This window comes from Oncorhynchus mykiss, chromosome 14 (genome assembly GCF_057628025.1).
Source record: "Oncorhynchus mykiss isolate SJ-2025 chromosome 14, ASM5762802v1, whole genome shotgun sequence".
NCBI classification, from domain to species: domain Eukaryota; kingdom Metazoa; phylum Chordata; class Actinopteri; order Salmoniformes; family Salmonidae; genus Oncorhynchus; species Oncorhynchus mykiss.
Window position 1 is genome coordinate 11,421,932 of NC_143035.1, and position 21,078 is coordinate 11,443,009.

The following is a 21,078-nucleotide window of genomic DNA, read 5'->3' on the forward strand; positions in this document are numbered from 1 at the left end:
TGGGAGCAAGTGAGGACTGGTGGGACTGGAATGGAGAATAAGAACAAAAGCTGAACCCAATTCCTTCATCTTTCATGCTGTCATTTATCATAGCTGGAATCAGTTAGCCCCTTAAAAGAAATCATACTGACTGTGCTCTATTTTAGTGACAATTTAAATGAAATCAAAGTATTTTTGCCAACTATTAGCAATATGCATGAGCACAACTGCTTGTTTGTTTCATATTGCACAACAACATGATAGGTTAAATGTGGATTTCTCAGTAAAGTGATCACGGGGGTGAGGGATAAGAAGGGAACTTGGCCTACGGTCAGGGATCCGTGATGAGTTGATTGCAGACATGCTCAAATCACCCTGCCATCTGTCTTCGGTCTCAGATGCTGTTATGGATCCAGGCTAGCCTCACCCTTACTCTGCCTCAATGACATAAGACAACCATCTTTTTAACTGCAAGGACCTTCTCCTCCCTTTATTTCATATTTTTGTAAATGTGCTTCAATGATATACAGTGAGTATACAAAATATTAAGAACAACTGCTATTTCCATGACATAGACTGACCAGGTCAAAGCTATGAACCCTTATTGACATCACTTGTTAAATCCACTTCAAATCAGTGTAGATGAATGGGAGGAGAAAGGTCCAATGATTTTTAAGCCTTGAGACATGGACTGTGTATGTGTGCCATTCAGAGGGTGAATGAGCAAGATAAAATATTTAAGTTCCTTTGAACGGGATATGGTAGTAGGTGCCCGGCTCGCCGGTTTGTGTCAAGAACTGTAGCACCGTTGGATTTTTCACAGTCAACAGTTTCCTGTGTATCAAGAATGGTCCACCACCCAGAACAACATCTTGGGCCAGAATTGCTGTGGGACATTTGACACCACGTAGAGTCCATGCCCTGACTAATTGAGGCTGTTCTGTAGGGAGGGGGGTGCAACTCAATATTAGAAAGGTGTATACTCAGTGTATAATATGTTTCTGAATTGCACTTATTCCAATAGTACTGTGAATGGTTCAACTAAACTGGTTTGCTTGAGAAGGAGTCCCTTAGTTGTACACACTGACAAATTGATTTGGAAATGACTACAGCATATGGCAAATGTGAAAGCACTATTAGGCAACCACAGTAAATAAAACAGTGGAAACACTCACTTGATAGAACATCTTTATAGAAAAAAATAAGTCTTCACATTTCCAAAAAACATATTTTTTTGCTTTTTTTCCACTTACATTTGACATTTTTATTTTATTATATTGTCCATTCATTTACGTGGTAAATATTGAACAACTAACATCCAACTTTGTGTCAGTGGCTCAATCGTTTAGTTCCTTGGCCAGGTGGTCAGAAGCTTCAGACAGACAGGAACACAAAACTCTTTCGCTCCTGCATTTGGAGCCATAACGATGTCATAGAGGTGTTGACAAGGAGCCAATGAGGACTGTAAGTACTTCCAAGTAGAGTAACCGTCCATGTGTCCAGCGGTGATGGCACAGGGAGTTCTATATGGGCCACAGAACACTGTTCCAGAGGAACCAGAGTGGCAGTCTGCTCGAATGAGGCCCACACTCAACCCAGAGTAGACTAGCCTGTCCACTCAAGCACCAGTCCAGTTTGGCCTAAAGGCACCTGCACTAGAAAGCGCTTCTTTTGCATCTATTGATATGCACTTCCTTCTTTCTTAATTTCCCTCTGTCATTTAAAACGGTCGAGCCCATTAAGAGTCGTCAACCTCACTACCTCTGAAATATTCAGGGTGCAGCACAACAGGCAGGATATAGCAGCGAACCCAGCAACTGAACAAAGGGCTCAACAATCATAGTACTGTGATGCAAATATTACAAAAAGTGTCAAAAAAAAATATTCAATAAAGGTAAAAATCTAGTTTTTAGTACCCATATTGTTCTGCTCTGCAAATTTTACCATGCATCAGCATCTTTATTTTAGGTCATAAAGCTCACCAAATAAATAATTGAAAGACAAAACCTACTTTTCACATGCACAAGATCATACACAGACCACTGATAACATTTGATCTGTAGTCTACATCTTCTGTAGCATAGTAGAGTATGTTTAACAGCAATTCAAAACCCAGTGCAGGTCACTTTTGGGGACTTTTTTGGTTGCAATATTCCAGTTCAGAGTGCTGCTGACCAATGCAGTTTTAGGGATGGTTGAAGTTTCCTTGAAATGGAGATTCCTTCATTTGATCTATGCCAGAGCACATCAATATAACAACTGACAGTCATACGGCTGAGCGTCACTCTACAAAACATTACTTTGGCCACCCCTGTGTATATTAAAGTTAAAATCCGTTTTTAAATAGTTGTAGCGATTTCAGATTTATCTAAGATACTGAAGTGAATTGTGATCTCCTTCAGGTCTGGGGCCATGGCCTCCGTTAGGACCCTGTGTAGCCCTGCACTACTCCACCTACACAAGAATGCTCTGGGACTATGTAGTGACTGTAGGAATGGAGATCAGCTGATCTAACTACAGAGAGACCCAAGAAGGATCCTTTCTATCAGACGCCATATATACACACACACACACACACACACACACACAAATAAAGTGCTTTTAAAATAAACTATAGTTGTGTGATATCGTCTTGCAGTGTCTTGGTTTTGTTCTTGACCTTACAGTACTAACGCAAAATGTTAAGAGAGCTACAATGAACAACTGTCCATCACCCTCACCAACTACCTACACCAACACTGGCAGGGACTAACAAGACAAATTATGGCAATATCTCCAAAACATCCACTCAATCCAATAAGGATAAACAATTTGTTTAGAACAAATGTAAAGTTCTAAAGACTAATCACAAACCAAGAAATGGGTTATTGTGTTGGCCATGGGTACGTATCTCTTTGCTACAATGCAGAACCAACCGTCTGCTTTCATCCCAGAATTGAGACAAACATGAATAAAAATGAAAATAATTCATATCTATTGTAATAATAGTAATATAATTGCACATTAACCATCAAGAGCAGAGACATTTTGTAAGAGGAAAACACATTAAATGAGAAGTGGACAGACCACCCTTGCACAGTGGAAAATGAGCAGGCAGAGTGAAGGGAAGAGAGGAATTGCGTTGCTTGTTTTGACTTTGGAAAATAGTTTTCCACTAGATCTTAAATGATTGCATTATATTTTTTGTCCCATTTTTAACTGAGAAATAGGACAGATAGTTGCACAACGCTTCCTCCTCAGAATTGCCAGTCTCTTCCCCATATCCCTGCCTGCTGTAAGGGGGTTCCCACCCTGCAGCCTTCTAGCTTGGTCTTTCTGTATCGTTGGTGATGAACTTTGTGCCTCCCTCCCGCCAACCGACCTAAGCTATCATGTACTGGGTGATGGCTCTCAGAGCATACAGAAGCTCAGCCTGTAACCGAGCCTCCATTATAAGCAAGTTCACATGGATCTAAGAGAAGAGAGAAAAAAAAGAAAGAAAAAAAGAGGATGATATCATAAGAGAGCAAGAGATGGAATGGGGTTGAGGGGGAAACAGAACACAAACGACCACTTTGCATCCCATTTGACCACATTAATTGGACAAAACTATTATTCTCCAGTAGATTTAGTTCCAGTATATAGTTCAGCTTTATATGGATGCAGTATGTATTGGTATGAGGTGGGGTGCGTACCCTCTCGGAAGGTTTGAGCGGTGTCCAGGGCAGGGGACACATCGGGGTCTTGGTGGCGTCAGGGTAGCAGGCCACAGACTTGATATAAAGCTTCATCTCCCTCTCCAGCAACTGGTTTACCTCTCCGTAGTCATAATCGTCGTACCTGCAGACCCACACCACAAGTGTCACATGTCATGCAAACATGAACGCTATCCAAGCGGGGCCTTTGCAGCGAATCCCAAGCGTTGAATCATAGGACTAACCTGGCTGCAATGCATGTGATCACGATAGCATCTCACTTTATAAGTGTTCATACGATTTGTGCTGGTTCCTGTGTATGTATACGTGTGTGTGTGTGTGTTTGTGTACAGACCAATAGAATGACCTCACCTAATTCCCAACATACAGTGGATGTAGTTCCAGATGGCTCTCTTCAGGTCAGGACCGTGGGACGAGGGGAGCGTCGTGACGCTGCGGAAACGGTCGTCCAGCAGGTGCCCGATGTCCGAGTACAGCCGGTTGACCAGGGAGAAGCCGTGGTCCTCCCAGGAGTAGTCCTGCCCAGACAGACCGCACAAACAAACCTGAAATACTCGCATGGTTCCTGTAACACCTCAGCTAACTATATGCCCACAGACATACGATGCAGCATATGCTACTCACATTCTACAAATCTGATGTATTACTTTACTGACATGGACTCCGGTCACGTATTCCAACATGAACGTAAACCATGTCCTTACCTGCACCCGGAATACTTGGAAGTGGTCTTCCTCCCTGCGGGCAAACTCCTGGTAGCCGAACTCAGGGTCTGTTATGAAACGAGAGGGGTCTGCTGAGTAGATCATCTCCTCCTCATCTTCCACATCTGAGAGGAAACAGTGAGAGGATAAATAAATATAGTCGATCCGTCACTCAACGTTCACGCCAGTGGAGGCTGGTGGGAGGAGCTATAGGAGGACGGGCTCATTGTAAAGGCTGGAATAGAATCAATGGAACAGAGTCAAACATGTGGTTTACATATTTTTGTTATACCGTTCCATTGATTCCATTCCAGCAATTACAAAGGGCCTGTCCTCCTATAGCTCCTCCCACCAGCCTCCACTGGTTCACACATGAGGATAAGTTTAGCCCTCGCAGCTTCACAATGTCAGGTGTGAATGTGAGCGGGGACAGCTGTGTGTGTGTGTGTACCTGTGTGCTGGAGTGTCTGGGTGTGTAGGACGCACTCCCCCCTCTCTTTCTCCTCCTGGGATTTCTGTATCCTCTCTTTCAGACACACCATCTCACAACTGGAGTCCAGAGACTGCCAAGACAGATGAAATGATAAAAGACGTGAAGTTGAACAACATGAAACAATCTGTTGTGGAATAGCGCCGATGTCATATTCAGTCTGATACAGCACACAACCCTTACCCGTCGTCGTGTGGTGTGCTCCGAGGGTGTGGTGAGAGGCGGAGGTGCGCTGACATTGCCGTTGGCAGCGTCACAGAGGCAGTAGCCCGGGGGGGTGCCGTTGGGGGCTATGTGGAGGGGGACGGGGACGGGGTTGGGGTCGACGTCAGTGCCAGAGCCAAACACAAAGCTAGAAAGGGAGTGGCAGTGGGCCAGCAGCACCACAGCCTGAACCAGCTCAGCCAGAGACCAGCACTGCTCCCCCGTCTTCAGCAACGCCTGGTGGGGGAAGGACACAGCAGAGAGTGGGCCTCATGGTGGAGATTAGACAGGGGTGGAGAACTCTACTGATCAGGGATATGACCCTCTAAACCAGCGGTTCCCAAACTTTTTTCACTCAGGTCCCCCTTCCAACATTGGGGAATGTCCCGCTGTTCACACCCCCTCTTGTTGGTGGAGGGAACATTTTGCAGGTTTAAAGTACATTTCCTGCAATTATACACATTTTGTCATGGGTTGCAGAGAAAATGTTGCCGTTTTAAAGCTAATTTTCTTGCAATTCTATACATTTGGCCATATCTGATGTGTATTAATGTGATATTACTACAACATCTAAGGGCTAAAAAAACATTAGCTGACATGGGCTAGTTGATCTGCAACGTCAGCAAGTTATAAATTGCTCTCTAGGTCTGAAATGACAAGAGGAAAACTGATGCACTTCCCAATTTCAAAATTGCACCTTGTGCAATTCTACCATTACGACTTTCAAGAGTAAGCTGAAATCCAGACTGAGTTCCTTACAAAAAGGGGGAACCACTGTTCTAAACCGCAAAGATAAGAATCAATCTAAATCCAAATTTAGGCATCAAAACATTATTTTTTGGCACATTAGATATTTTTATAAGAGCCCATAACTTTTTCAAGGAGCTGGTTCTTGTGGTACCTGTATGTGTGAGCGGGCGGTGAGCCAGGGTTGGTGGGCCAGAACCTTGTTGAGTTGGTCAAGGTGTTGCAGGCGAGGGGGAACGGCCTCCAGCCCCTGTAGCCACAGCGGGTCGCCCCCCACCCTGAGGAACTGGGCCGAGTGCAGAGACACCAGGTAGCCACAGTGATGCTGCGCTGCAGCCTGGGAGAGATGGAGGGAGGGACAGAGACACACACTTCAATACAAGTAGGCTTGACTCCAGGATGTTGACCACGTTTGTGTCAATGTGCGTGGGTGGGTTGTGGCGAGTTTGTGTCAGTGTAAATGTTTATGTACATGAAAGTGGGGTCAGTGCAAGTGTACGCAACTGTGAGTGGGTGATTGGTGCAAATACAATACGCATTTCTGTGCATCGTGCAGTGCGTGTGTGTAACGTGTGTCCAGTGGCCTCACCATAATGGCGATGTAGTGGCGGTACTGCAGGGGCAGGGGGCCGTCCATGTGGAGGATGTAGTGCTGGGTACGGAGGAAGCTCTCCAGGTACTGGGGGTGAGAGGCCATCTGCTGGGACACGGCGTCCACCCCCCCCCTGCTGGCCAAAGCCTTCATGCACCGCAGCGACACCCGCTCCTTCTCAGCGTTCACCTTCGTCACCTGGACAGGACCAGAGGAAGAGGATGGTGAGACAGGTGGCAGAGACAATATGTCACTGACAATGCACACAGCAACTAGGTCTATGCAATGATTCATCGCAGGTGAAAATCAATGTTCTATAACAAAATGGGGAATAAATTAAATGCCAGTTTTTCCACAAGCCTTATTTAGTGAGGATTGCTTATGGTAGCAGATATGCTGACAGATAGCCTCTGTTTTGATGGTCCCTGTGGTGTCAGCCTACAGTGAGATCAGTATGTGAATTGCAGGCAGGTCAGGACTGTGGGTTTTGAACCAACCGTCGACAGGAGACTTCTTATAACCGCAGCAGAGATATTTTACCACTACACATTCCTCACAATATTCCCCTGCAAAACACAAACAAGGCCGCTCTGCACACTTTTCAGGCAGAGAGACTTGCTGGTAGGGAAAAGAGCTCAGCATCCAACACATTCACAGTACCAGAGAGTATCAACCAAAAGACAAAACAGATCAATAGTCATAGGAGGATGCAATGAGACTACCCTGAATTAACTGCTCAAAGTCCTCCACTTTACTATGATAGAATGAGTAGAGCAGATACATGTAGAGGAACTTGGGTGCATGGGGGATTGTGAGGCTGGACCTGAATGAGGCCTCATTGAGGGAAGAACCACAGTAAAGAAGTAGAAAAGTCCAAACTGACAGGGAGAAGCTGGCTGGGGAGGAGGAGAGTCACAGGCCAAGAGAAACATGGACTCAGAGAGAGACTGGTCTTCTAAAGGCTAAAGGGATTTATTACCTCACTCTCAACGGCTTCTAGGAAAAGGTGTTGGCACCGGGCTGGAGAGAGCGGGTCTTGACTCAGTTCCCCAGTGTGTGAAATGTGAGAGGCCAGGGCAGCTTACCTAGGATCCAAGTGGCTAAGCAGCCTCTGTTGGCAGAGCCTGGTGTTCTCAGTTAAGGCTAGGGCTGTTGTGGTGAACTTATTACCGCCGCACCGGCGGTCACGAGTGATGAAGCCAGTCAAATTCCACATGACCATTTAAGTCGGGGTAATTAGGCTTCTCCAAGCTCTGATGCTGCTGCTGGTCATTAGTAGCCTACTAAACTTGACAACTGCCTGGTCCTCAGCACTCTATTGTCCCTGTAATCACTCTGATATCAATGCAAATGTATTCGAAAACCTAAATCAGACCCTTCACGAGAGCCCATGAACTCATGTTGCGCAACATTTCTATAGGCTTTGCAAATGCAGGAGAAAACAGAGTGATGGCCTCTATTACAAATATAAGGATCCCACCAGCTTTCTATAGGCTCAGCCTACAAGATCTATTTCTCAACTTTCCTAATATTAAGCACATTGCTTCTTTACAACAGGGGTATAGCCTCACTGGCTGGCATGAAAGTAAACCATGGGGGAAAGCGTCCTCCATTCGCTATTTAAGTACATAGATAACATGTATTTTTTCATGCTGACCCCGTTTTCGATACAGGTGCATGATAATGGTCCATTCTAAATCAAAACAAAATGTCACATTATTTAGTATATGTAAAGACAAGATTAAATCAAGAAGAGTGTGATGGGTGACAATATTAGCTTATCACTTGTGAATTATATATTATCCCTTGTGAATGATGCCCAGCATAAGAAACAATGTGACTCATGTAGCCTAGCCCATAGGCCTATATGTTTTGACAAGGTTTGTTTCACAACTAAAGTGGACAAATAACTTCTTAAAATTAAGTACATTAATCCGCTTTACAAAGGGTGTAGAGCCTAACTGAGCAGCACGTGACTTTCAAGTTTGGGAAAGATCATTTTCACCATAAAAAAATGCCCCTTTATAATAAAAGCATTACATGCATAATCGCATTTGCGGTCACTTGATAATGGTGTTTTCCACTAATGGAACATTTGCACTTATACACCATAATTTGCAAATAAATAAATTACAAATCATACAATGTGATTTTCTGGATTTTTTCTCTCACATTTTGTCTGTCATAGTTGAAGTGTACCTATGATGAAAATTACAGGCCTCTCATCTTTTTAAGTGGGAGAACTTGCACAATTGGTGGCTGACTAAATACTTTTTTGCCCCACTGTAGCCTACCTACTACCATGTATGCATTGCTGCGCTTATGTGAAGAAATAGCCATTTTAAGCTAAACATTCTGATTTGTTGCATCAGCCACATTGCATAAAACATGTTTTGATGCTAGTGGTTGTATTCATTTTGGATCTATCACATCCCACAACTGTCCTAGACTATGTTTGGAATATTTAGTTTACCTATTCTGTGTGAGAAATAATGTACTATGGGGGATAGTAGATTGACATAGGCTAGTGCTTTTGCTGTTTGTTAGGCCTTCTCATCTTGTTGGCTGACGAAAAGTAAACGTGAACAGTTCTTCCAACATGCACCTCTGAATTGGATAAGGACAGAGAGCCATGTGAGTGAGAGGGCACAGCACACTCAGGGAGAAAGGCACAACGCAGCACTCCAGGATGCAAAAAGGCATAGATTCTTTAGGGTGCATTACGGCCACAAAGGGGATGCCACCATGAAATGCAAGGCATTATCAAGTGCTTATCAAATTGTGAATGAGAGACTATTGGAGTGTGTACAAAAGCAGAGCTCATGACTTTATAATCTAATAACGCAGCCTTACAATGTATAAAAATATAAACACATAGGCCAACTTTTGTATAACAATTAAAGTTACATACACTCTTAATTAAGCATACAGGAGTACCCATTTCTTTGTTAACCGCTCAAAACAGAATAGGTGCAGGTGCACACTCCCTCAAATCGCTTGGAGACAATATTTATATTTTATTCAGCCTTGTTCAAATTGTATTCTTCATACTCTAAAAATAATGCCACGGAATTATAAGCAAATCTTGTCTGTTAAATGAAATAGTGTAACCCACAGCCATTTGGCATAACCACATCCGGACAACTCAGAGTACACTATTCTTCTCTTCTGAAATAGACCACATTTTCTTCATGTCATGCTTCTTTAGACCTGTCTAAAATAAATCATGGATTTATTGTGAAGGTGTAGGCTATATTAAATGTAGGCTATATTACATGGACTTTAAAAAAATGGCTTGTATGCTATATGTGGAAGCCAGGAGATCCTAAATGTGTTTTGGTCAATTACCATGAGACTGACAGTTATTTGCTTGACAATCCCCAGCTGACAATTTCGTGACTGCCACAGCCACTAGTTATGGCTCCCCTCATACCAAAGGTATATCTATATCAGCGGGTGTGTGGCAGCGATGGTGATTTGCGATGATCGTTATGTAGCTCTAACACCTCACGTAATAGCTCCGTGGCATTTAGCCACATGTTAGCATATCTCACTGGCTTCTCTGTGGCTCAAAAACGATTCACTTCACACCTTACCCAGCAGGTGGCGCTGCTCTTCCTCCAACATTAGGTACAAAGACTTTCCAATATTAAAATGAGTACACATCTCCTCCAACATTTTGGTGGATGTCAAGAAGGGGAACAGGATAGGCCTAGGGGGTTTAACCACTCAGCTGACAGCCCATGGAATTCATTGCCTAAATGTGACATTTTATTTCTATGGCCTTCCAATACACGAGTCCTCATTCACAATGACTTAAGTCCTTTTTTAAATCACCATGCAACAGCTATCGACTGCAATGTGTCAATGTCATGGTAATCCTATTTTGAGCATGTATGGTCAGGTGTGGCCTTTGGAGAAAAACATGTAAGTGGTTCAGTGACCGAGACCGCAGCAAACAGGAGAGAAAGCTCTAGCCATGCAGACTTGGATCCTGACCCACTTGTCTACTTTCTAGGAACACGGGAGCTCAACTCTACGACACGGGCCTCATTGGTCTAGCATCAAGGTCTTTGACACTGGCATACGTCACTCACGCAACCCTACATGTATGCCCCCACAACTCTGTGCCTGCTGACTTGTGGCCCCACATTTTCCATGTTGGAGAGCAATCAAAGTCCCACTCTCCAGGAACTCGGTCTAACCAAGCCTCCATGGGTGTTTTGAGAAACTTTCTGGGAATCAAGATCCATACAAGCGAATTAAACACAAGTTTAAATTTCAGTCAGGGCTCAGTCAGGCTTTAAAGGCTGTATCATAAACATCCTGCTGTGGCCATGACACCACATTATTAGTGTGTGTTATTAACGTGTCAGACCGATGCGTTAAAGCTGGAATGCCAACGCTCCAGACCAGTCAGCCAGATGGTACCCTATTCCCAACCAGGATGCTAAAAGCCTCAGAGGCCATGTCCCACTCGCCCTGTAAATATATAGTAGTTCATCAGGGCCCGATAACCAAGCCCGATGGAAAACAGGCTCAGAGTGGCAGTAAAATACAGACGTGTTCTGCACCTCTCAACAGGCCAGTCACCATTTACCTGATAGCGCTGTAGGGCAACAGAATCAAGCATGCTAGCAGATAGCATAGACCTCCAGTCATAGTGATAACGCTAGTTAACAATGGCTTGCAAAACTACCATTACTTCCTTCATACTAGACAGAAATATGGTATCCACAACTGAATCTGACTCTGGGGAAGAAGATAAAGGGCCTCATTGCCAAAATCCATAAGTATCCCTTTAAGTGACAGTATGAGAGAACCTGTATGGAAGGCGTCACTGGCACACTTACAGGTAGGGTGAGTGACCTGCTTAAGACATGGAACTAGTCATTCTGTTCACCGTTGTTGCAATTGTTCACTAATAATTCAAACCAGACAAGAAAATGTCACACACACTTTAAACTATCACAACGACATACATTTTCTATACGGTACAATTAGTTTCCCCAGACATCTTGACATGCTCAAATAGGGAAATTAATCTCCAACATGTTCCATTATAAGAAGTAGTCTAGTCAAACTAAAACAGGAACCAACATCCTTTCTTCAGTCCCAGGCAGGAAATGACACAATGAGTCACATCAATTCTGCTGACTCTTAACACATTTGTATTTGTGTACGTATAGCCCAACTAACAAGTTGGCACAAAATAAAAATACGTAGCTAATGTACAAACTATAATTTTTTTAAAACAATATAAAACGCAACATGTAAAGTGCTGGTCCCATGTTTCATGAGTTGAAATAAAAGATCCCAGAAAATCAATAGAAATCAGCCAAGACCTCAGAAAAGAAAATTGTACACCTCCACAAGTCTGGTTCATCCTTGGGAGCAATTTCCAAATGCCTAAAGGTACCACGTTCATCTGTAAAAACAATAGTACGCAAGTATAAACACCATGGGACCACGCAGCCGTCACACCGCTCAGGAAGTCTCCTAGAGATGAACGTACCTTGGTGCGAAAAGTGCAAATCAATCCCAGAACAACAGCAAAGGACCCTGTGAAGATGCTGGAGGAAACAGGTACAAAAGTATCGATATCCACAGTAAAACAAGTCCTATATCGACATAACCTGAAAGGCCTCTCAGCAAGGAAGAGGCCACTGCTCCAAAACTGCCATAATAATGCCAGACTACGGTTTGCAACTGCACATGGGGACAAAGACCATACTTTTTGGAGAAATGTCCTCTGGTCTGATGAAACAAAAATAGAACTGTTTGGCTATAATGACCACTGTTATGTTTTGAGGGAAAAGGGGGAGGCTTGCAAGCCGAAGAACACCATCCCAACCGTAAAGCATGGGGTTGGCAGCATCATGTTGTGTGGGTGCTTTGCTGCAGGAGGGACTGGTGCACTTCACAAAATAGATGGCATCATGAGGGAGGAAAAAGGACATGGATATATTGAAGCAAGATCTCAATACATCAGTCAGGAAGTTAAAGCTTGGTACCAAATGGACAATGACCCCAAGCATACTTCCAAAGTTGTGGCAAAATGGCTTAAGGACAACAAAGTCAAGGTATTGGAGCGGCACACACAAAGCCCCGACCTCCAGCCTATCGAACATTTGTGGGCAGAACTGAAAAAGCGTGTGCAAGCAAGGACTACAAACCTGACTCAGTTACACCAGCTCCGTTAGGAGGAATGGGCCAAAATTCACCCAACTTATTGTGGGAAGCTTGTGGAAGGCTACCCGCAACATTAGACCCAAGTTAAAGAATTTAAAGGCAATGCTACCAAATACTAATTGAGTGTATGTCAACTTTTGACCCACTGGGAATGTGATGAAAGAAATAAAAGCTGAAATAAATCACTCGCTACTATTATTCTGACATTTCACATTCTTAAAATAAAAGTGGTGATTCTAACTGACCTAAAACAGGACATTTTTACTAGGATTAAATGTCAGGAATTGAGAAAAACTGAGTTTAAATGTATTTGGCTAAGGTGTATGTAAACTTCCGACTTCAACTGTAGGCCTATATAGAGACATGCATACTGATTGCAGCAGCATATAATATCAAAGTGTAAAGGCTGAGACTAATAACATGCACAGGGATTACTGAGAGTGTTTCCAAGAGCAGACTGCTATATTGTATTAAGTGAGGAAGGTTGAGAGGCTGTAAATCAGCTGAAAGCCTTTCAATAAAGTATTGTCCTGACGAAGGCCTGTAACTCCCTGGGTCTCGGCAGAGGTTAACATGATTTGAAATGCAAAAGCACCATTGATTTACCACATCATCCACCCTGACCCTGGTCCCTGCCTCTCTGCTGCACAGGGAAACTAATTTGTTTATTGATCCGAGAACGTCACAAGGTAAAAACGAGATGCAAAGGATAGTGGCAGTGGTGAGGGAAGGGAAAGAGGGGTAGAAGAAACAAATCAACCCTGAATGCTGATTGGCTGACAGCAATGGTATTCCAGACCGTATACCACGGGTATGACATACTCATTTATTTTTACTGCTCCAATTACATTGGTAACTAGTTTATAATAGCAATAAGGCACCTCGTGGGTTTGTGGTATATGGCCAATATTCCACTGCTAAGGGCTGTATCCAGGCACACTGCGTTGCATCGTGCGTAAGAACAGCCCTTAGACGTGGTATTTTGGCAATACACCACAAACCTCTGAGGTGCCTTATTGCTTAAATAGACAATGGCCTATAAATTGTGGAGTATAAAATAAGAAATGGGAAGTATGCAGAGATGACCAAGCAAAGGAGAACAAAGACTAGAAAAATGATGCAAGTAGTGGTTCAACGGGTAAATGTGACAGGGAGGGAGGGAGCGGATAAGGTAGTGCAGGGGGCTGCAAGGGAGGGGGTTAGCTGCAGATGAAGGAGGAGATAAAGGGATATTCTATCTGCATTCCAAGTGAGCCTGAAGGGGTCTGTCCTTGTCATTAGCTGCTCTGCTAGTGTCGAGTCCCGTCTGCGTACCATTAACACACTCGTCCCTCTTCATCGGAAACAAACAGCAAGCTTTGTTTTTGGCTCTGCAAGGGAGGTGTGCTAAACAACCAGCTGCAGCCCACAGGAGGGGTAGGGGGTGGGGAGCTGGGCAGGACAGCAGCCATAGACGACCCACACAAACATACCATGCTACATATGGAGACATGCAAACATGCATGTATAACACAACAAAAAAACATGACAGGCAGGTAGAACCAGATTATATGGTGACATGAGACAGACAGCTGAGCATAGACAAGAAGTGCTAATGCACACAAGGTGTTTCAGAATTCAGGTTACATTATTTGCTTGATCTAGTCATCTTTTGTAACCTGGTTAGTTATATTCACAATACCCCCTTTTCAAACTTCTCTGACTCTTTTTCAAACTAGAAGCATGCCTAATATGCTGACTACACCAGCCACAGACAGATGCGCCATCGCGGTGATTGCACGTATGTTGATTTTGTCCATACACACCAGTCTAGAGATCATGACACGCGGGTTAAAATATCAGAACCAACTTTAATCATTTGGGGGCAGGTCGAAACACAAATGATACATTCATGGACATTCAGATAGCTAGTTAGTCTTGGGAGATAAACATTGGGTTGTTATTTTACCCATCATGCACACGGTCCTCTTGTTTGTTGGTTCTTTCGCAGAATTTTGACCCAGTCATACAAAATCGTATGTTTCTACGCCAATTAGATTTGAGCTTCCTTTAATCTCTCCTCCTTTGTCTTTCAAGCATCCAGGGTTTGTAGCTTCCTGATATTCAATCATCAAATAAAACTATTTTTCACATGCGCCGAATACAACAGGAAGGGACTTTCCGTGCGTTGCGTGTATCAAAGAGAACCAAGTTCTATTTTAGCGCTGTCCTACGCAGACGTGATCGAGCGGTACAGGTGAAATGATTGAAACACTTGTGTACATTTATTTTGCAACACTCACACACACAACATGTGTGTATGTAAGAATTGCTAATTCATATCAATGCCTGCAGATAAACAACTGACATTTATCTATGGCACTTTTATTGACAGGATATACAGTGGTAAGGGAGCAATAGTCTAGGAGGGGACCCTACTTTGGGTTGTGCACAAAGAACACACAAAAGCATGATGCAACAATATGTCTGTTTTCTAACCAGAGCTGCAACAAATGTCCAAAACTGTAAACCTCAGAAAGGATCTTCTTTATTCAAATTAAAAATATACATCCCATGCTTCTGTCTAGTCAAATCTGCAAACGCCTGGTGCAAATCTTATAAGGATGGCTATTCACATTTATATGTATGACAGGTTTGGTGCAGGCAATAAATGTGACATCTGACATACATAGCATTGAAGAAAGCCTAGGTCTAAACCCCTATATGCAAGTGCAGGTACAAGTCAAATATAATTTTACATCAAATATTAAGGAATGCATGTCACTGACCACATTCCTCTATTGTTCTAGCTACTTCTTTCTGAATATTGAATCGCAGTAAACAAGTTATCCTATCCGCACTGCCCCCTCTCGGCTGTACATTGAAAAACAGCACAGAAATGAGAAAAACAACTTTGATTGGCAGTGCACCCAGCATCACTGCACACAAGGTCTAAATCTTAGTGAAAAAATACACACAAAACAAATATCTTTATCAAACGTTTGACATTATGACAGAGGACAATGCATTAGGCCGACTGAAACAGAACAGGAAAACTGCTCCTTGAACTCTGATTGTCAACGACTGTCTTTGTTCGTTAGCAAGCCAACTAGATTCTTTGCAGCTGGTCAGAACACACTGAGACTGCCAAAATGATGGAATGACATTGCATTAGCAGACACTTTTTCTGTACGTGCAAATCGCTAGAGATGATGTCATTATTGCCTTCTACCACAAAAAGAGAAAATAGTAGGCGGCTGATGGCCATCAAACCTAGGCTGCAAATATAGCTAAAATCATAATGCAAATACATCACGAAGAAAAGTATAGCCTAGTTTGCAGATTAACACATTCATTTTTAATATCCAGTTAACGTTAGCTAGTTGTCAATCCATTATGGAAACATTCTAGGACTAGGTTACCATTCAACACCGTTAGTTTAGTTGAATAGATGTCTAAACCATTTTTCAACAACAGCAAATGTTCATTCATTGACTGACTGACAAATCAAAATTATTGACAGCTTGTTACCGTCCCTTCAAGAAGCCCCTAGCTATATAAATTAAATGACAATCGATGACCATTGGCATTGCTTTGTTGGTACTTTGGCTAGTTAGTTAACGTGATTTACCTAGCTATTTCAGAGATGACAAACAATAGTTAGCTAACGTTAGCTGGCCATTTATTTGACCATTTGGCTCAGAATAATCGTTAGATAGCTAGCTAACGTTACTTGCCTTGGCTAGTAAACAAGCTAGCTTGTTAGCTAACTTAATAGCCACCTGTTAGTTAACTTAGCTGCTCACCTGCCCCTTGTCAACTGTCATCTAACGTTAGCTAGCTGGTTATCAAGTCAGTTGTCTGAATGAGTTACCAAGGCAGTTACCGTTAGTTACCTAGCCATTAGAGGGCGACAAACTAGCTCGGACATTAAATTAGTTAGCTAGCTAAAGCAAATCTCGAGACAAAAACAAAACAAAAAACACCATTATCAAGGGATAGAAGTATAAGTAGTTAACGTAGTTCTGGAGCTAACAGTTTCGTGAGAGACAAAACCTGCCACACATTTTTCAGGACAAAATGAATGAACGACAGTCGATGGAACTTTATTAGTAGCCAGCTAACGTTAATCATAAATTGGAACGTTGACTGGCTTTTTAGTAGTTAAGTCAAGACAAATACCTGGTTCTGGACGCGCTGACATTGGTTTCTGAGAGGGAAATCCATTTCTTTCATAAAGATTATCATTTTCCAACTAATTAGTGCATGGATACGGCTCTGTCTCTCCTGATGTCCACCTGACAAAGCGGAGCCACTACAAGTCTGGGCATTTAGCTAGAGGTGAAAAAAACTCGCAGTGGACTGACAGCTCCAGTAACAGTTTGCCCAATCAAATCATAAAGGGGTGGAGTAAAGAGTAGGGGCCGTGCAAATGCTAAAGACCAATCAACTTACAGAGATGGCATTTAAGGCTTCAACTCTTTCACTGAAAGGCTGATATGAAATTCTATTACTGCTAGCTATGGTCTGGTGGGGAAAAAGCCATTTGATCCATTCAACGTTGAGATCAATTTGCAGTGTGTTTTTCTTTATTTTTCCCACAGTCCACAGAGAGGAAAGCCATACAACAAAATTACCTCTCACAGGACTTACTCCAGTACCTACTGGGCCCAAAATACATTTTTCTCATATAGGGCCCTAAAAAAAAAGAAACGCAAGTGATTATGGGTATATTCTTAGCCAAGTGTTTGTAGGTGGGTGCAGTGGTAAAAAAAAGTACCCAATGGTCATACTTGAGTAAAAGTAAAGATACCTTAATTGAAAAAAGTCAATCCTCATACTTGATTACTAGTAATTCATCAGAAAAAAATTGTGTCTGTAGGAAACAAAATAGAGGAACAGAAGATTGTACTAAAAAAGGAACATATGCATGCATCAGATAATGTCATACGGAACGATTCCCTGACACTTCTGAGGAAAAGGAAAGCAAACAAGTTATAATCACCAAGTTATAAACACAAGCTCTCCGCTGCATCTGTAACATGTTAACTTGCCTAAATCTGGTTTTAATTTTTCTACAAATTAATATGGAACTATTCAATCATAAGACACATGTCCTTCAAATGTGGATATTTGGTTGTGTTGACAATCAAACACAATTCAATATCAATACATTTGAAATCATCCTGTCACACCCTGATCTGTTCATCTGTCTTTGTGCTTGTATCCACCTCACTCCAAGTGTCACCCATCATTCCTAATATCCCCTGTGTATTTATACCTGAGTTCTCTGTTTGTCTGTTGCCAGTTTGTTTTGTTTTTGAAACATACCAGCATGTTGTTCCCCTGCATGGTTCTTGTTCCTAGTCCTTTGTGGTTTTGAACCTTCTGACTGCCCTGAGCCTGCCTACCGTGTTTGTACCTTACCCCCACCTAACTGGATTATTGACCCGACTGCCTGCCGTTCTGGACCCTTTACACCCTCTCTGGATTATTGACCCCTGCTTGCCTTTGACCTGTCATTTGCCTGCCCCTGTTTTGGAAATAAACTTTTGTTTTTTGGATACTGTTTGCATCTGGGTCATACCTGAAACGTGATACATCCAGAGTTTGAAACCTTAGGCCTATAGTATTGCCTATTTTTAAGTTGCAAATGCTATATAGGCCTGACTAGCATTAATGATATGTTAAATAAAAAGTATGGTCACATTTCATTTGCTCTGTTAAACCTACCCTTTTGAAATGACTTTGATAGCAACAGTGTATATTTGGTTTTTAAGTGGCGAGCTCTCAACAATCATTCTCACGATAGCACATTGGTAATAGTCAGTGACAAATATCAAAGCTGGGCTTGGTTAAAACCCTGATGGGAGACCAAAGGGCAGCTGTAGATAAATCAACTCTCCAGTAGGAGGTGCTGCCTAGACTATTTTTACCCCGACATATATAACTGTGAAGAACTGACATTGTTTCAAAGGTACACATTTTTTATATTTTATACAAGGTTTGTCTGAAATTTGGTTACCATGCTGACATAATCCTGTGGGTGAAATATCACCCTTAAAACAACAGTTGACTTTTTTCAAACCAAAACTATTTTCCACGTCACAGAAACAGACAATGAGCAACACAAAGGTGGTTAAAAAGCAGTAATGAAACACATCTGAGATTGCACTTGTGACAATAGGATATACAGTAACTTGAAAACTACAAGATTCTGATGCTTCAACGTCTAACAGGTTCATTGGTGGTATTTTATTTGGGCAAAGGACCAGGGAACAATGTTACTCTTGTGGGGAATCTGATACCAAACCCCTTTTGCTTGGCTGGAAATCTTATAGACTAATATTGTCTGTAGAAGTTGCCTCATACACACTGACTCAATACAAATGCGCCAGGAAGATCATTATTTATCCTCCTACACAATTTCATATATTTGCGCTATAGAAAAATAACAAACAATCTAACTGACGGTAGAATAGCCTTCATCTGAGGAAACATACAGTATACAATGTACAGAAGCTGAAACATGAAATGGTTCACTCTTGCCCAGAACTCCATAATGGCTGGCATAATTCAAACTCTGTTTGAACAAAACAGGCTGAGAAAACAATAGACAGGGTAATCCATTTATTTCTTATATTAAGTTATTTCATAAAATCTCACCATTTCATAGCACTGTCAGCAGGGCCCCAGGCGGGACTCAAGCCAAGGAGTGCTCTTTCCTGTCTGTATTTAGTACGTTTGTCTCAGAGCCCAACGTGCTCTCCAACCTGGAGAAAACCAATATCTCAGAGCATCAGTGGGATTATACTATTTGGTCGGACAATAAATTATATCAGTCCCTTAAAAAGAGCCAATCTTTGTCAAACTAGATCAAGATTCTACAGCAGCAAGGTCCTCAATCCATTTAACTGAATGTGAGGCCTAGTATAAAGTGGTTGTTGTGTAAAACAAATCTATGTATATTTCCTGTTCAAGTAAACACATTTGAGAGAGAGTGGACCAAGATTCTGGCATATGTCATCAGAGCCACAGAGCTAACACTGACTTAGAACACTTTTTCCCTGCCTCTTCAACTTGGCCAGGAAGTGGGAGAGCCCCATCTGTAAATGCCAGGTTAAATCACAGCCATTCCATTGTTCCCTGCAGTTGGTGTCTGGAAATAAACAAGTATCATTGCTTTCTCCCCAAACATGTGATATCAACTAATGACTATTGCGTTCTGATTTAATTATTATTTTATTGACCTTCTGCCCCCCTGTTGCTTTCAGCTTGGACTAACTCAGTCCACACACAGGTCTTGAATGAATAGTGCTTTTGTTCTAAAACAGTAATCTGGCCATCATTCAATCATGTCTTGCTAAAATGTACAATGTTTTCGTTCCCAAAAGACACCCATTTGTCAGACATACACATGCCCTCCTAATGCACTACCTTCTGTAACATTTGCTGTTGATAAAATACTCTTCCTATTAGATTTCCACAGGCTTAAAGAAAAAGGTGGGCCTTTGAGACAAAAAAAAAAGACTACAATTGAGTTTTTGTTTTCTGTTACTGCAATGTTGAAAAGAGAGCTTGCAAGTATGTCATTGTCGCATTTTATTGTACCTTTTACACCTGCTGTATCCTGTGCATAAAAGGAATAAACTCTGATTTAGGTAAATGTAATTCCATCTAAAGATTTTATATGTGGTTTGTTCTATTGCCAAAAGTAGCTTCTCACACTCTTGGCCTCCCTCAGGAGCACTACGTCATAATCAACAAGGCTGAAATAGAGAGGTGAGGTGAGAGACCTACAGGGAGTGTGAGTGTGAAAGGCAACCGTTTACTTCCAAGGGAACATCCAAGGTCTGAATATTTTCCAGGTATGTCACTGCAAGTCATTAGAAATTGTAGTTAGCCCTTTGTTTGGTTTATGTTCTGGAAGGATGAGGCCACCCCATTTCACTGGACCTCTGTTTAACTGTAATTTGTTCATTAGCTGTTACATTATGGCCCATATTAATTATCCCATAAGGGAACCGATATCAATATCATCAGCGTCCGCCTGTTTTTCTAGAACAAGGAGTTGATTAAGATCTAGGGCCTTATATAATATCAGGAGTTATTGCCATGGACTGAGTCATCTGTTCAGGGAGTCAATCAAGTGCCAGTGAATGGCAAGGGAGACAGTACCCAATATTCACCCCCATTAATGATGACAGCTTACAGTCATTGTGGCCCCAGTTCCACTGGGAGAGGGGACTGGTGTACAAGCATTATCATTCTACAGCTGGTAAAAACACAAAACAAGCTCAGAGCAATGACAAGTCAGCCTTGTCAGCACACCCCTTAGAGCTATGGTCTGCTGGTTACTGAAATTGCAACAGCCTGAAACATTTATTTCACCTCGCACGTGTAAATACCATGACATATTTTATATGACTTTACTTTTAAAAGTTTGAATATCCTATGAATGTGCTAGATATAACAGTTGTAATTGTTGGAGAAACT

General features: G+C 42.2%; 1 protein-coding gene across 1 annotated transcript; it reads right to left on the bottom strand.

Moving 5' to 3' along the window:
• Window positions 1–1,154: 1,154 nt before the first annotated feature.
• LOC110488790 (sestrin-3) lies at window positions 1,155–16,975 on the bottom strand. The gene is made up of 9 exons (XM_021561178.3): window positions 16,765–16,975; window positions 6,409–6,609; window positions 5,974–6,156; window positions 5,052–5,309; window positions 4,830–4,941; window positions 4,379–4,503; window positions 4,026–4,192; window positions 3,654–3,798; window positions 1,155–3,430 (listed from the first exon to the last, which is right to left on the bottom strand). The coding sequence occupies exons 1-9, from the start codon at window positions 16,828–16,830 to the stop codon at window positions 3,341–3,343; spliced, it is 1,347 nt and encodes a 448-aa protein (XP_021416853.2). The 5' UTR covers window positions 16,831–16,975; the 3' UTR covers window positions 1,155–3,340.
• Window positions 16,976–21,078: the final 4,103 nt, after the last annotated feature.

Coding starts and splice junctions, on each gene's coding strand:
- LOC110488790 (XM_021561178.3), bottom strand. CDS start 16,830: ATGATAATCTTTATGAAAGAAATGGATTTCCCTCTCAGAAACCAATGT. Junction 6,610..16,764: donor GTCAGCGCGTCCAGAACCAG/GTATTTGTCTTG, acceptor GGTCCTGTCCAG/GTGACGAAGGTGAACGCTGA. Junction 4,193..4,378: donor TCCAAGTATTCCGGGTGCAG/GTAAGGACATGG, acceptor CTGTCTGGGCAG/GACTACTCCTGGGAGGACCA.